The following is a 16,526-nucleotide window of genomic DNA, read 5'->3' on the forward strand; positions in this document are numbered from 1 at the left end:
CCCTCCCAATCCCGGCCGCCTGCCTGGAAGTCCCCACCTCCCACTGTGTCTGACCCCTAGGAGTCCCCTCCCTAGTTTTGGAGACAAAGAGCCACTCTTGTCCTCACCCACCCCCACCCGGCAGAGTGGGGTACTTTTCCCTGGGACCCCCTTCCCCCCTAGGAGAGCCCAGAGGCGCGTCTGGCTTGGCTTTCGTTGGAACCGGGATCAAATACCTGCCGGTCCCTAACAGTGTTCCAATGTGAGGGTCCTCGGGGAGGACCAGCCCGCCCCTCCCCTCTTTGCAGCAGGCTGGATCATTCCCCACCTTGGTGACCAGCCAGCTGCCCCACCCCTCAGGCTCACCATAATCAGCAGCCTGAAGGGTCCCACCAATTTGTCTCTCAGCGTTCCCTCCCGTCTGGCAACCAGTCTGGCCCAGAGGGTAGGCCCTTTAGAGTGGAGGGGCTACCAGGCCAATGGGACAGAGGGGTTTCCTCCTGATTTTTTGTTTTATCGTTGTTCTTTTCCTTTGAAAAACTTGTAATTTATTGAGGTGAGTTTTGCTCAATCCAAATAAAACTTAATTTATTGAAGACATCATGCCGCTAACCCCTCTGAGTACCCAGGATGGGGACAGGCTGGCTGCTGGTAAGAGCTGGGTTTCCCTTGCTCCCAGAGGCTTCTACACACGCACGCATAGATCAGGAGACAGTGAGAACTAAGCAAACTGGCACTTTATGGCAGAGATTCATCCCCCGTTCCCAACCGCCCCAATAATATTAAAGTCCCTGCCCTTCCTAAACCCACAAAGAAAATCTTAAATTAAACCCAGCCCGGTACTTGGACTGTTCCTTCATTTCCGGATGGACACCCCAGAGTGGGTGTTGGGGAGAGGTCCCAACTGAGCCCCTCCCTCTGTGCTACAGGCCAAAGAACAGTGGTGAAAGTGAGGGTCCAGACGTACCCAAATGGACCCCTCAGACACTCCTTAGGTCTGAGGGGTCCAGAAAGGATGGGCAGCACCAGAATAACCAAGGTCCTTGGTAACCATGGTAACTGATCTCTGGTGCCCCTGGAATAAAAGGAGGAGCAGGCTGTCCTAATTAGGGCATTCCAAACGATTGGGTAGTGGGGAACGCAGATTCCAAATAAATAGGTAGAGAGGTGCTGCCCACCCCTCATAAATTTTCAACTCGGGGGCCATGGCTAGATCTTCGTGGGGGTAGGAAGGGGCGCTGAATTCGCAGCTTCACAGTGCCACCGCTATCACTTGCTGAGCTGCAGGGTGTCCAGAAGGAGGCGCTTGTGAGCCGGGTCCTGCACCCCAGCCTCCTCCAGGTCCTCCTCGGTGATGTCGCTGTAGGAAGGGGTAAGGGAGGCTGAGAGATGGGCGAGGTAGTCCAGACTCTGGACTCCAGAGGATCCATGGCTCCGCCCCAGGGCAAGCCCCACCCATCTGCCTCCAGCCCCACCCCCACCTGAGAAACTCCAGGTCGTCCCAGCCATTGTGCACCAGGCCCTCCTCATAGCGCTCCAAGCCGATGGCCCGCAGCCAGGCGCCCATGCCCGCCTCACCCAGCCCGCCGGCCCGCCCGCTCTGCGGGCACGGGCACGGGCACGGAGCCTGAAGAAATAGGGCATGTCAGGGAAAGCTCTGAAAGACAGCCATATTCTACCACATATCCTGGGGTGGAGGGAAGGGAGGCAAGGACGGGGGCTAATTCATGTCTCCCAACTCCCCAGTGCCCAGCTCAGGGTAGAGGGGACACCCTTGAGTGTTGAATGGTGTAAAAGGAAACCGCAGGCCAGGGACAAGCACACACCTCAGGTATACACAGCCAGCCACCCCTGGTCCACACACCTCCTCTGCCAGGTCCTCCTGGATGCTCTCTCGGATACGAGGTGGAGGGAAGCTGAGCGGCCGGCCATAGTCTGAGGGCAGTCCCCTGGGTGGCTGCAGCTCCAGGGGGCCTGGCAGGAGCACTGAGCGGCCAGGCCCAGCAGGAGCGTAGTCCACCTCACTCAGTGTCTTGGCCATCTGCAGCACCGAGCAGGAGCGATCGTCCCCACTGGCTACCTCCCCCAGGAAAGTGCTAGTGGATGAGGGACCTGGGGGCAGTGGGGGTCTTGGATGGGCCTTAGGGGGTGGTGGGCCACGGGCCTCACCCCCACTGCGACCCCGGACCACTGGCCCTGGCAAAGGATCCAGGCTTGGAGGCAGGAAGATGGCCGAGTCTGGCAGTGGTGGGGGTGGAAAGTCTGGAGGGGGCAGTGTGCCCCCAGGCTCCTCATCTGATGAGCTCCCCTCTCCCACACGGGGAGGCCTGTGGCGACCAAGCTGTGGAGCAGGCACTGTGATGGCCACCTTGTTCTTGGTGGCAGGTGGGACAAGGGCCCTGGCAGGCGGAGGTGGCTCTGGGGGCAGCAGCTGGTGTGGGACCCCTTCAAGGACGTAGTAGGCAGGGTTATTGAAGCTGTTCTTGGGTGGAGGAGCCGCCACCCCTTCAGGCTCTGGAGCCCCCTCTGGCTTCAACCTGGGTTAGGGAGCAGGATAACTAAGTCAGGATCCAGAAACCCAAAGTGAAGGTAGTGGGTGAGGTAGAAGGAAAACCAGACTGGGAGTCGGGAGACATGTGACCTTGAGCATATCACTTTCCCTCTCTTGAGGCATCTGAGACTGACCTACTGAGGACTCTTGCTCAGGAATTCAAGTTAGTTTTACACAAACCTGGCAATAAAACCAAGATGACCGATAACAGCTGAAGATGAGTGAAAAAGCACCCCCTGGACCTAGGAGTTTTTGGTTAAGTTCAAGCAACAATTGGATATAATCACTTTCCCAAAGTATGATCCACAGAACACTGGATATTAATAGTTATTGTGTGGAAAAGAAGTTTCCTGGCCCATTAAGTTTGGGAAACTATATTCAACAAAGTTGAAAAAGGGTTTCCTTCCTGTCCACAAGCTCAGAGCTTTGGCTAATATTAATGTGCACTGGGAATATCTAAGAAAAGAAACTAGCAAGAACCGTTTCTCAAACTCATTTGATCACAAACCCGTTTCCAGGGGGCACTATAGAACTGTGAGTGCTCCACAGAGAGCGCCGAGGGAGGCCTCGAGCCGAGGCATGTGCCTTCTCCACACAGGAGGCTCACACGAGTTCTGTTTACGTGGAGGGAGCTGTTGCAGAAACCATTTCTAAGGCAGAATTGAGAGGAAAGGCTGACTATGCTCCCTTTGACTCAGAGAGCCACACCTACGAGAGGCCTGGCTGGCCAGAGTGGCCATGGCGTAGGGCCATGGTGCAGCAGAGCACCCAAGCTGCCGACAGTCCCCAGGCTGGTGCTGAAAGCCAAGCACCGTGATGGGTAAAGTTCTCTCACCTGGGGGTCAAGGGCTCCTCCCGGGGAGTAGCTCGAGGAGGGGCTGGTGGCCTCCCAGTTGGTGGTGGTTTCTCTGGTTCTTCAAATAACTTGGACAGTGGGCAGAAGGCCTCTGTGGGGGCTGGCTTTCGGCTCCCTGACCTGCCAGGGGTGCATAGGGCAGGAGAGATGAAGTAGGGGCTGACCAAAAGCCCCCAGGCACCCCTTCACATGACACCCCACACAGCCCCAGCTCACCTGGGCTCTTGGCTGCCTCGGGACACAGAGGGGGCTTTGCCCTTTGTTCCTGCCTCATCCTTATCAATGCTGATCCACTCTGGGGGAGAAAGGGAGAGGGGACTCAGAGGGGACTTGGGGTCCTGGATCCCGGGCACTCACTGACCTTCCAGCCTCTTCCCAGGTACTCCCTCAGGGCAGGCCCACTCCCAGCCATGGCTGCAGAACTTCCAAACACTATATTCCAGGGATTCTAACATGCTCTCCCCACACCCCTGGTCCTTTCCTCCTAGGCCTACCCACACCACCTCATCTCATGCCCCACACCCCTCCCAATGGAGCCCCCACCGTAGAGTCGTTCACGGGTGCCCAGGCGCTCTGTGGGCACCCGCACCTTCATGGAGCCACGGATGTTGCCTGTCTCCTCGCCACGGTGGGACAGGAAGGTCAGGAACTGCTGGGCCGTGCTGCCAATCATGGACTTGAGCGCCACCACACACTCCCCTGAAAGGGCAAACCAACAAATGGCCAAACCTTTCTAGGGCCCCATGTGGCTTCCTATGCTCCTAGGCATCCCTCACCCCTCACCCCTCACCATAGGATTCATAGCCATCCATGGACTTCACTGTGAGCAGGAGGTGCTGGTCTTGCAGGTACTCGATGTCAGCCAGAATGGGCTTGAGCTGTGGAGTGGAGAGGCCCAGTGAGGAACAAAGCCCCCACTACCCACTCCTGCCCAACACCACTCAACCCTACCCTCAGGCTCATGCATGATCACTTCAGCTCAACTCTTAAGGAAAGAACTCAAATCCTTAATGTAGAAGACACAGCCCTATATGGGCCTTTCATAGCACTTAAAAGCATTGTAATTAATTAATTTTCTGCATCCTCAATAGCCAACATAGGACCTGACATTTAGCAAAGGTTCAAAAAGTAATGATTAAACAAATGAACAAACTGTAACTTGGCCCCAAATGAAGCAAACGCCCTCTCCTCACTCATGCCCACCCCTGACCCCCTGACATGCACACACACGCATGTGCTCTGCAGGCTCTGCCTGCCCTCCCAGGCAGGCCCTGAATATACTCCACTGCACCCTCTCTGTGCCCTCACCCATGAGCCCAGGCCCTGCCTGCAGCCTCACCGTGGGCAGCTGGCGTGAAGACCACTGCACTTTGAGGAAGTTGATGTTATCACTGCTCTGGGCATCGTTCTCAAAGCTCTTCTTGTACTCTGGGGTGGAGGTGAGGAACACCCATTAAGTACCACTTCCCGGCTACCCTTCCCCCTAACTAGGGTAGAGGGCTAACTGCTCTGGGCACATCTGGTCTCTCATGCCCCTTGGCCCACTCCAGCCCTGGGCCCCTTCTGACCCTCCAGGCAGGTGGAGTAGAACTCAATGAAGAACTTGGTGCGGCTGGCTGTTTTCACAATGGCCTCGATGCTCTCAAACTCAATGTAGGCCTGGTCTGAAGTCTTTGAGAGCCCTGAGGGGCAGAAGGCAGAAGGAAGACAGGAGGGCTGAGAAGGTGACAGGATGAAAAGGACAGAGAGACTGAGCCCTGGCAGGGCAGGAGGGAAGGCCAGGAGGGGCCTTCCCAGTCCCAACAAGCCAATAGGGAGTGAGACCCTAATGCCCAGACCCTAGATCAGAGCAGACAGACAACTCAAGGATGAGAGGTCCTCTAAGAGGTGCTGGGAACCAGAATGCCTCAGGGATTGCCCGCCAGTAATCCACCACACCATCAGGCACATTCAGGGGCACACACGTGGCCCCAGGCAGATAGCCACTCACACATATACACACATACTCATGGGCATGTACCTCTTACGATGACCCAGGCACACACATCATATTCAGAAACATTCCACATGTACGTGTACACACACACATATATTCAAGCCCATGCATATCCCAGGTCTCCACCTGTGCCCCCAGATGTGTGCAACAGCCACAAGCATATCCAGAATAGTCACCTTTCTTGGAAATGAACTGAGAGGTAACTCCAACCTCAAATGTCCCAAACACGGGGGAGTGGTCGCTGGTGACAATGTCATCAGTGCAACCTGGGGAGGGGGATAGGAATGGGGGCTCAGGGGAAAGCTGTGTTCCCACTTCCCAAAGCTCGAGCAGAGTCAGGACAGTGACTACCCAGGATCGCCCATCACCCTTTCCGTGAGGCTCTGACCATAGGAATTGCAGATGATGTGGGTCTCAGGGTAGGATTTCCAGAGAATCCGGTCACACCATGAAGGCACGTTGGTCCGGACCTGGACAGGGGATGGCAGCATGGTCAGGGCCAACAGCTAGGGGCTGGTCAGTACAAGCCCCCTCCCCTGCCCAACTCCCAGAGCTGATGAGGCCCCACATCCTTCCACTTGGATCCTCACAAGACCTAGTATTACCCCTATGGCCTCAGAGGGAACACAGCACTGGAGTGGTAACTGCAGATGCCTACACCTTTGACCCCATAAGCACTCTGATTCACTGCAGCCCTGGGGTCCTAAGGCACACCTGTTCTCCTCACTCACCCCAGTTGGCTTCTGCTTATGCCAGGCATATGTGTCCCGGGAACCTCGCTCGTAGCGGTAGGTGGGCGGGAAGGAAATCTCCTCTTCACCTAGGGAGGCAGGGAACAGGCTGGGGTCAGGGCTCAGGGATATCACAGATCTCTGGCCCTCAGACCTCCTACTTGGCCCACACTCACTGAATCGGAGGAAGACCTTGTGCTTCTCCCGCTCCAAGTTGAGCTGGTCCACCCTGAGCAGGGGCTCAAACTCCTTTCTGCTGATATAGTTCAGGATCTCCTGGGGTGGGGACACAAAGGCTGAAGACTGTCCCTCTGAGCCAGAGCCAGAGCCAGAGGTGAGAGCCCATCTGACCCCCAGCCCAGCCACCTGCTCGCACCTGGATATCCATGTCCAGACGGTAGTTGAGGTCCCCAAACCAGAAGAGGTGAGTGAAACGCAGAGAGATGTCAAAGGCACTGAGCTGGCGGTCACCCAGCGAGAGCAGCCGCAGGATGTCCAGGTAGTTCTGGTTCCGCCTACAGTGAGGATGGGAGGAGGTCCCCAGGGTCAGGACTCAGGGACACGCAGAAAGGTAAGAAGTCTCTGGGGTCAGAGATGGGGTAGGGGTCAGGGTCGCTTAGGAAAGAGGTGTCTTGAGTTGGGATAAGGGAGAAGGTGGTCTCTTGGGACAGGGACATAGGTAGGTCATGGACTGGGATATGGGAGAGAGAATAGGCCTCAGGTGAATTAAGGGATGAGGGTGAAGAGACTGTTTGGGAAGGCACCCGCTCACCGGGCAGTCTTCTCATTTCCCGAGGTGAGGTGGCAATTCACAAAGCCAAATGAAGTGCCATTGAACATGAAGGAGACGCCCACAGCCCCCTTGTTTCCTGTCAGGACATCAAGAAAAAAAGGCCCAAGTCACCCTTAGAGGGCTCCCAGCTCTCCCCTCGAAGCAGCAGTGGGAACGTTCTCCCAACACCCCCCACCCACACATTTGAGGAGTTAGGCAGGCCTTTGAGCACACACCCACACCTTCCCTGGAGATTCACATAGGGCACACACGTGGATGGACCGAGTCTGTCTGCATGTGTGAGCAGAGCCCCTGGAGATCACAGGTGATTCCAAGGGTGAAGCTGCAAGGACCTACAGATTCTGGATAGAATCCACCCTGGAGGAGCACTGGACTGCAAACCAACAGACCTAGGCACTATGCCAGGCTCCACCGCGTGCGACCTTGGACAGATCACTCAACCACTCTGGGCCTGAGTTTCATCATCTACTAGAGGCCCTGTGCACAAATTCGTGCATGGGTGGGGTCCCTCCGCCTGGCCAGAGATCAGAAGGGGGGGTAGGGGAGGGTGAAGGACCTGCGTTGAGCATCTGCCCCCTGGTGGTCAGTGCGCATCATAGCAACCAGTCCACCAGTCTTAAAGGTCGCTTAGGCTTTTATATATATAGGTGAAATGGAGGTGATTATCCTGGCCTGCCTTCCTGGTGGGGCCAGATGAGATTTAGAATAGGAACATACTTTACAAAGTTCAAAGAGTTCCATATATGGAAAAGCTGAGACCACTCAAAAGGGGAAAATCCTGGGCTGGAGAGGAAGCAGGAGGTCCACTCTGCTCACCCAGGGTGTTGGCAATGCCAGTCTTCACACTGGAGGTACTGACATGGCTGATGCGGTTCTCGTGCTCTGGCTTGACCAGCACAGCCACCTTGATGTTCCACAGGGACTGCATGGCAATCTGGGTGGAGAGTACAGAGTCACCACTGTCCCGAGCTGGGCCACTGTCCACAACCCCTCCCTCCCCACAGCCCATACTATATCAATTGTGCTGGCAGGCACAGGCTTGCTATCTTCTTTCTGAGGAGCAAAAGAGAAACAGACCCTCCCATAGTATGAAGGACTCGAGTTAAATCTCATAAAGGATATGCTCATGGGCCAGAAGAACAGCCAGTCAAGTTGTGTTCCCAGGGTCACCATAAGGTCAAGCAGGATAGTTTGGGGTGGTTGTGAGGAGAGGGGACTGGACAAGATGACCCCCCTCACCGGGCGGTAATCCAGATCTGTGAGCTCCTTGAGGCCCCCGCGTAGCAGGTCCAGCCATTCTCGGTCACCCACCGAGTTCTCCTGGGTCCCAAAAACATAGATGTCATGGGGTATGGCAACTGTGACCTCGTCCAGGGTCTTCCCCAGGCCCTTCGATGTGAACCAAGATGTCACATTTTTCGGAGGAGGCACACTTCCTGGAGGTGGAGGGGATGGGAGTGGTCAGGCCCCTGCTCTGGGGCCATTTCTCCCTCCCACCTCAGCCCCTGCCCCCAGGCCTCACCCATGTTCCAGGTGCCTATGAAGACAGAGATCATGTCGGGCTCATCCTGCTTCGAGTGCTTGTTCTTCATGAGCTGTAGCAGCTGGCAGAAGGCCTCCCGCTTCTGGGGAAACAGCAGCCAATAAGAGGCAGGTGAGCAACCAGGGAACCCCCCCTTCTAGGGATACCCTGCTAGGTAGCAGGTACCATGAGGGGAGGGTCATGCCTGTCTGGTACACCACTATATAGTTCATGCATATAATAGGTGCTCGATAAATATTCATTGAATGAGTATTTAAATCCACCCTCAGGCCACCCACTCTCCATACATGAACTCTCTGCCCTGTCAGACCCACCCTGCCAGGAGGGATGACATGCCTATATCATGTGTTCCCTCTTTTCCCATCCCATGGGGACTCCTGCAGCCCCCAATGGCCTAGCCCAATCTGCTGCTCACCCGGGCACTGACAAAGATGAAGTCCTTGCGCTGTGTCCGGTCCTTCTCCTTCTCAAACACAACACCCAGCTTGTTCTGGACACGCTGAGACTTAATGAGCTGGCGGACTAGGGGATGGAGAATGAGTCACACTGGCCTATGTACTGAGGCCCGGGGCTGCCCTGTCCACCCCTCCCAGTTTAGGCCCTGGCTCACTGCGGTCATGTGTGAAGGTTGTCCAGTCCTCCTGTGAGTCTCGCTGTCTCCGCAGCAACACCAGCCGCCCACCCTCAACATCCACGCTCAGCGTGAACTTCTGTGACTTCCCGATCTTGGTCAGATCGCCCAGGGTCACATCCAGCTTCACCTGCAGGCCAAGAGGTAAGGAGATGCTGAAAAGACCTCGGGGCAGGCAACAACCCCTTCACCTCCAACTGTCCTTTGACCCATGAGACCCCAGCTGGCACCCCCTGCCATGTACCTCAAAGGCCTGCACAGGGATGGTCTTGGCCTTACGTGTGCATGGCTGCAGTGGAGCCGGGGGGGCCGTGGAACTTATATCCTGAAGGGCCTTCAGGGCCTGGAGAGGGCAAGGGCAGGGGACATGAGAGGACAGGGGACAAGGTCAGAGGGCTGCTTCTGAGAGGGGCATGATTGAGGTGCCCCTAAACTATAATTTCAGGCTTGAGATCAATTAGGCCAATGGGAGTGGTAAGGGACTGGTGGGTGAGGGGTCAGAGGTCAGGAGTCAGGCCACCTTCTTCTGGATGCCTGACAGGAAGTCCTTTAACACTGACAGTTTCAGCACCAGGCTCTCTAGTTCCTGCTCCCCCGTCTGTGGTGCGTTCTGCAGTGAGAAGGCATAAGTCTTGTACATGAGGCCACCAGGCAGGAGGTCCCCAACTCAGCCCCAGAACATGAACCCATTCCCCAAAGATGTTCCCACAACCCTACCTGTTGCTGCAAAAGGCGGGTCACCATGGGCGAGCTCTGCTGGTCAAACACCTTGGACAGAATTTCCAGGCCAGACAGGACCTTATCCACCTCACTAGGGGAGACATCAGTTCAGAAGAACTGCCCACCCCGATCCAGGTACAGGGAAGGGGGGCTTCAGCCTCCACCATAAGGATGCAAGGATTCAGGTGAGGAAAAGACAGGAGGCAATGACTGGTTCCCTGTTCAGGGCCAGAGGTCAGAGGTCAGGGCATCTGTGCAGCAAGGGAGAGCAGGTAAGGACAGGTGGGAGGGGTAAGGGTGCAATGCATGGTGTTGGATGTCCCAGGTACCTGTGTAGCCTCCGGCATGAGGTGGCAAGAGTGCGGGTGAGGTGGGGCAGGTTGCTGGCTCCACTCCGAACAGCCTCCAGGTCCAGCCCGTAGCTGCCCTTCAGGTACTCATGCGAGACAGTGCTCAGCCCATTGGGAGCACTTGGAGAAGGGGTTAAGAAGTCAATAGAGGCCTTGCTGACCCTGTCCCAGCACCCCTACCCTATCCATAGAGGAGACAGTGCTATTGACAATCAGAGTACCATGGATCAGGGTATCTGTCTCTGGGGCTGAGATGGGATGGGTGCCCCTGGGTGTGAGGCCTAAAAGGTCTCCCCACCTTTAGTGAGAACATAGTTCTCAGAGGAGAAAGGGACTTCCTGCTCAGTGGAGGGGATTGGGGTCTTACCTCTCAGCAGCCGGAGTTGTGGGGGTCTCAGGGGCTGGTGGGGGGCTGCTGGGCCCCACAGAGGCACAAATGCTGGTGGAGCCAGAGCGTGGGGGCAGCGGGGGCTTCTCATCCTCCCCATCTGTGGACAGGGGTCAGTGGGGCATCCATCTGGGCCTCCCACCCTCAGTGAAGTATAGGGGAATGCCATGGTGATCAGAAACTTCCATGGAAAGGGGGTAAAGGTCCCTAGCATCATGGTTAGGGCTGGGCTTTAAAGAAGGCAGGTTGAGAAAATGGGATGGAAAGAAGCAGGTAGTATTTGAACACGAGGCAGGGCAGGCATTTGCACACTGCACACCGGGTGGCACCTGAGGCATCGCGGTCATCTTGAGGGTCTGGCTCTCGCTCCCGCTCCACAGGCAGCAGCAGGGCGCACACCAGGCCCTGGTTGGGCTGGGCATACAGGCCAATGAGCTCGCCCAGGGTCTGGAAGCGGCGCACAGGCACACCCTGCGAGGTCTGCAGCCAACAAGGGTGGGAGAAGGGTCAGCCAGCTAGTCTCAGGCCACAGGCTGGAATCAAGGACAGGGGTCAGGGTCCAAGCCCCTACCTGCACAGCCAGGAAGTCTTCTCCATCAGGCAGAATTCGATATGTGTGCACATGCTTCTGATACCTGATAGAAGGTGGAGGTCATTATCTGTCACTCCCAGGCTAGAGTCTAAGCCCCAAGGTACCCTCTCCTCCTGCCACTGGCTCAACGCCAGCCTTTTCAGCTTGGCTTCCCTATAACTATTTGCCCAAGCTGTACAGGGTTAATGATGGGGGCAGTCCACGTCTATCCTGCTAGTGTCACCAATAAGCAGGAACCGCCCCCCCCCCCCCCCCAGACCTACATAGTCTCCACACCCACCGCAGGGCCCGGGAAGTAACAGACAGCTCTTTTGTGGCCTCCACAGCTGTCTAAACAGCCCCTCTGGGCTGTGGTACCAGTCTGGGCCCCCCGCCAGATTAAGAGTCCTCAGAAGCCTGGGTAACCGCTGTTTGCATGCATGGGCAATGTGCTAACACACATGTGCCTGCTGTCTATGTTTATGTTGGTGTCTAGCTCTGCTGAAGTTGGGTGTGTTTGGGGCAGTTTTGCTGGGGAGTGTAGGGGTATCATCCTGGGGATTTCTACCCACTTCCCCAGACACCAGAAAATTGGGATGACCTAAGGGGACCCCCCATGGTAGACCCAGGCCACTAGGAGCCCCAAACTGAGGAGGGGTGATAGGGGTGCTGGCAGATGACAGCAACAGCTGAGCAGGTGACAGCTGAGCCAGGCCTGGGTGGCGAAGGCCACACTCAGTGGGGCTGGAAGACTCCCTCTGCAGCCGTACCTCAGAGTAGTCTTGCCTAAGGGAGTCACCCAGACTGTGTATTAGGCAGGAGGGGGTGTTCGCTCCAGAGAGGACCAAATGCCTATATGCAAAGACCCTTTACCTTGGCCACAGGGCCATTCCCTTCCCTCAAGTGGGCCCCCTTTGAGGGCTCTCTTGGCTGCCAACCAGACACAAGCCATGCTGGTGTCTGTATGTGACTGGGTGTGTTGGTTTGTGGACTGTGGGCCCCTGTTTATAAAAATAATAACATCCCATTAACTGAGCCCTGTCTCTGTGACAGGCCAGGTACTTAGCACAGACATGATCTCATTAATCTTCACCTTTTAAGGCAGATATTATTATCATCTCCATTCTCTAGAAGAGGAAACTGAGACTCACAGATGAAACACCAAGCAAGTAAAAGGCAGAGGCCAAGGCCTTATATCCTGGCCTGCTGATCGGATCGCCTGTGCCCGCTGAGGCAGGGATGTGTCCTGAATGTTACCTGTATACATGTGGGTGTGTATACAGGTAAGCAAGTATGTTTCTGATCGCCCACCCCCAGACTCCTGAAATGCAAGTAGCCAGAGTCAGCTGGCAAAGCAGAAGTACCTCCCCACAGACCCTCACCCCACCCATCTCCTCTCCTGGCAATAGAGCCAGGATTCTCCCCTCCTGGGACAATAACTTCCTCACCCAGACACAGGCCCAGCTGTCCTCCTCTCACTCAACAGCTGACCCAACACCTGCCTCTCTCCCCTCCCTAATTAGGGGTTATGCCTCAGAGAGGGCTGGGAGGCAGGGCTCAAGGATATTCATCAGCTTAGACTGCTCCTCTTTAGTCTTCCAGGCTGAGCCTCAGACTTAGGGCATAAGCTGAGACTTAGAGCACCCCTTCCTCTTCAGGTCCACTGCCTGCCTCAGGGTTTCTCAGCCTCAGCACTACTGAGGTTTTGGACTGCATAATTCTTTGTTGTGAGGGGCTGCCCTGTGCTTGTAGGATGCTTAGCAGCATCCCTAGCTTCTACCCACTAGATGCCAGTAGCATCATTCCAGTTGTGACAACCAAAAAATGTCTCTAGACATTGCCAAATGTCCCCTGAGGGATCAAGTCAACCCCAATTGAGAACCACTAGCCTAGGCCAATGCACCCCCGCCCCCCCTCCTCCCAAGATGTGAAGAGAACAGAGAGGGAAGGGACAGAAGGATGGAGGTTTAGGAAAGCTCATGGGTCCAAGGAGAAACATAACTAGATCTAAACAAAGCAGCCGTGTGGCTCCCCACTCACCACCTCCCACTCCTGAGGCCCATAGGGGCCTAACCCAGTGTCACACTGAGTGGTGTGGGGGACAGCTCAGGGAGAAGACTCCAAAAACTAAAAGTGCAAACTCACCCCAACACCACCGCCACCTATGGCTAATGGGTACAGCCACAGAACCAGGCCCACCCAGAGAGGTGCCAAGTTTAGCCCCACACTCAGCACCCATAGTTCAAGGCTAGGGCAGCCGGGAGCCAGAGCACACATACTCACTCATTGATTCATGAAATAATGGCATGGCCCCACACAGCCTCACCCTCTTCTTCTGGACACCACCCTGCCCCCTAGCCCCAACCATACACAGCCAGGCAGGCCCCAACCTCAGTCTGGGGCCACAGCAAAGCCCCCTAAGGGAGCTGCTGACCATCCTCACACACCCCATTAGTCCCTCTGGCCCCAACTCCAACTACGCCTATGCCTACCTCTCAAACACCCCATCTCTGTAAGCAGCACTGCACACAACCATGCAATGCACATCCTCACTCCTCCAGCTCCTTCTATCTGGAGGGTGCCTGAGGGGGTCTGACAGAGACCCCCTGCACTTTCCCCCCTTACAGCCACCCTGGCAGCGGGTCGGCACTTACTCTGCTTCATCGCCCCAGAACGTGCCCCCAGACACACAGCAGGAAGGAAGTGCTCCCGGCATCCTTCCTCGGCCTCAGCATAAAGCCAAGGCCCCACTCTGGGGGGCGCTGGCGTCCTCTGTCCCAAGCCCTCCCCACACACTCAAGGAACCCCAGACCCAGCCCCCGCCCGCCGACAGCCCCAGCGCCACTCACAGGACGCAGAGCGCGAAGGCGCCCGCCACACTCTCGCTGTCTCGGACCAGGAAGCTGCCATCGCGGCCTGCCCGGGCCAGCAGTTCCTCGGCAGCAGCGCGGCTCAGGTCTCGGTGGTACCAAGCAGGGGCCGGGCTGCCCAGCGCGCCCCCCGGCCCGTTGCCTCCGGGGCCCAGCGCACCGCAAGCCGAGGCCATGGCCCGCGCTGGGCTTAGCGCCGCCCGCGCCCACCGCCCCGCGCCATACCCTCGGCGCGCAAGGGGCTGAGGCTGGGGCTGGGCCCGGGCCCCGGGCCTGAGGATCCGTGGGCCGCCGGGTCGGGGATCCGGGCACCGCGCTCCGCCGCGCAGGCCGCCTGGTTTGCCGTGCAACCGCCGCCGCCTGCAGCGCCGGCCTCAACTTGAAGAGAAAGAAAAGTTTGTTCAGAAGCGGCGGGAGGGGCAGGACCGGAGTGCAGAGCCGGCGGCCGCCCCTCCCCCTCCGCTGGGCCCCCCGCCCCCGCCCCCCGCATTCCCGCAGGACCCGGGACTTCCCAAACCCCACAATGGTCTGCCTCGCCATCACCATCCCGAGGAGATCTAGCCAAGCCCCTAAGGGAAGCCCAAGTCCCTCCATCCTGTGCCTCGACAGTTTGGGACCCCAGTCCCCTCCCCTGAGAATGAGTCCCCTTTAATAATCGCAATATGACCCCCAGCTCCCACAGACGTCCATTCCGCCCCCCATAACCTTGCAGAGTCGAGTTCCCCAAACCCGTGGACCCCACGATGAACTTCCTTCCATCCCTCTCTCCATCATCCGAGCGGCCCCAACCCCCAACTCCCGTGTAATCCAACCCCCCTTAGACATGAACCCCTAAACTACACTGGGTCCAGCTCCATACAAATTCCGCGAGGGAATCCCCTCCACAGAGATCCGATCCCCTACAAAACCCCTGACGAGGGTCAGTGTCCTCGAAACACCACGCACGGTCCCTGGCAGCCCCTCTCAGCCCGGGCAGAGCCCTTCCCCCCTCTTGGCCAAGTTCCCTGGCACCATCCACCATCCCCGCAGGCCCTGGCCTCGAGGGGTTCAGCAGTCCGAGCCCAGGCCTCCCTCTGCCCGTCTAGGAGGAAGTTCCCTCAAGTCCGTGGGCTCCCGACCTCTCCCCAGAGCCGCGGCCGCCGCGCGCAGACCCCCACCTCCTGGGCTGCTCCGAGGCGCCCTTCCCGGGGGAAGCGGCCCTAGACTCTCCGCGGCCACTTAAGATGGCCAGCCGCCGCGCAACCCCCTTCGCCTTCCGCCCCGCCCGCCGCTCCGCCCCCGGGTAACACCGCGCCCCGCCTCCCCGGCCCCGCGTCTGGATCCCAGAGCCGCCGACCCGCCTAGGGACCTCGGACGAGTCACGGCCCCGCGCCGAGCCGAGCCTTCCCGCTCTGTAAAATGGGGATAAGGTTATGAGGGCAGACTCAATAGGGCTGTGCTCGTAAAGGTCTGGGCACGGGGCCTGGCACCCAGGAGGCGCTCCCAAACGGCGGCTGTTTTTATGATTAATGAAGGAGTACCGAGGGTGACAGCTGTGTAAACTGCAAAGCGCGGCGGCTGAACGGACGAGTATTATTAGCACCCGCCCCCGCCCCAGCTACTCGCTCCAAGTCAACAAACTTGAGCCTTTGTAGGCGGGATACCGAGTGGGGAGCTCCCCAAAGCCGGTCTGATCCGACACCCCCTGCCCCCTCCCCTCCCGCCTAGTGAGGGACAGGCACCTGGAGGTCGGAAACGGGGCGGGGCCCATAGCAGGGCGCCCGCCCCATCCCAAAAAAGACCTAGCCGGTGGCGCCGCCGGGGAGTTCGCTTCCTGCCCCGCCCCTCCGCCCCCTAGCTCCTTAAAGGCGCAGGCCTGCAGCCTGGCTCCCACTGCTGCCAACTCCTGGACGGCTGTCGCAGGTGCCCCTTTAACCTGGGAGACAACTTTAATTTTGCTGAATAGTGTCTGAGTCCTGACCAACTCCTTACTCAATTTTAAATACGCGTTGACTTAATCCAGCTAGAGCAAAGCCTGGGACGTAGAGGGGGCTCTGTGGGACCTTCCCAACTTGATAAATAGAGTAACTGAGAGACCCTCCCACGAACCCAGCAGTGTCGCCAGGCCCCTACAGGAACCCAATAATTCGTCCGCCAACCTGTGCCCGACTTCTCTCATCGAGTCAAGTCACCTCTTGGTATGAGGGAAGGTGAGTCTACCAGGAGGGGGCAGCCAGGGACGGCAAGGAGAGAACTGGACTAGGAGTATTCAGGCCTCATTCTAGTTCTAGCTTGATCACCCACCTGCCTGATGTTGTCAGACAGGTATTGGTGCCTCTCTAGGGACAACTGCAGTCTGAGTTTGGAGACTCAGGAGGAAGGGGGAAGTGAGAGCCCCAGAAATCAACTAAGGCCCAGTTCCTGGGGACTGCAAAGACAGAGCAACCACCCAGGGTAGGCATATCTACCATTGACAGATGGGGACAAAGGTAAGAGTTCCCATCCCTCTTCATGCCATACCTCCAGAACATAGCCTGACTGAACCAGTTCAAGGCATTTGAGTATTTA

At 57.4% G+C, this 16,526-nt stretch overlaps 2 protein-coding genes across 6 annotated transcripts in view; one reads left to right on the forward strand and one right to left on the reverse strand.

Annotated features, from left to right (window-relative positions):
* Positions 1 to 24: 24 nt before the first annotated feature.
* On the reverse strand, positions 25 to 15,231 carry INPPL1 (inositol polyphosphate phosphatase like 1). Of its 4 annotated transcripts, none has more exons than XM_080687752.1 (29): positions 15,137 to 15,231; positions 13,959 to 14,357; positions 11,110 to 11,173; positions 10,868 to 11,018; positions 10,518 to 10,638; positions 10,130 to 10,270; positions 9,798 to 9,891; positions 9,601 to 9,690; positions 9,325 to 9,423; positions 9,060 to 9,210; positions 8,865 to 8,971; positions 8,429 to 8,531; positions 8,146 to 8,342; positions 7,723 to 7,840; positions 6,886 to 6,982; positions 6,490 to 6,628; positions 6,290 to 6,389; positions 6,114 to 6,202; positions 5,771 to 5,852; positions 5,559 to 5,648; positions 4,955 to 5,068; positions 4,726 to 4,814; positions 4,177 to 4,264; positions 3,930 to 4,085; positions 3,603 to 3,681; positions 3,366 to 3,506; positions 1,844 to 2,516; positions 1,461 to 1,606; positions 25 to 1,339 (listed from the first exon to the last, which is right to left on the reverse strand). In XM_080687752.1, exons 2-29 carry the CDS (start codon positions 14,153 to 14,155, stop codon positions 1,249 to 1,251), a joined length of 3,807 nt encoding a protein of 1,268 aa, XP_080543878.1. In that variant the 5' UTR covers positions 14,156 to 14,357; positions 15,137 to 15,231; the 3' UTR covers positions 25 to 1,248. The 4 variants fall into 4 exon arrangements, with proteins under 4 accessions (XP_080543878.1, XP_080543877.1, XP_080543880.1 ...); XM_080687751.1 differs by having other exon boundaries at positions 1,806 to 2,516; XM_080687754.1 differs by lacking the exon at positions 1,461 to 1,606.
* A 619-nt stretch (positions 15,232 to 15,850) lies between these two features.
* ANAPC15 (anaphase promoting complex subunit 15) overlaps positions 15,851 to 16,526 on the forward strand; it is a 90,932-nt gene continuing 90,256 nt past the window's right edge. The window contains exon 1 of one of the 2 annotated variants that reach the window (XM_080643184.1): positions 15,851 to 16,168. The gene's annotated coding sequence lies outside the window, so the exon portion shown is untranslated. The remainder of the gene's footprint in view (positions 16,169 to 16,526) is intronic. The other variant, XM_080643177.1, reaches the window with a different exon arrangement.

This window comes from Plecotus auritus (assembly GCF_963455305.1).
Source record: "Plecotus auritus genome assembly, chromosome: 9".
Taxonomy (NCBI): Eukaryota; Metazoa; Chordata; class Mammalia; order Chiroptera; family Vespertilionidae; genus Plecotus; species Plecotus auritus.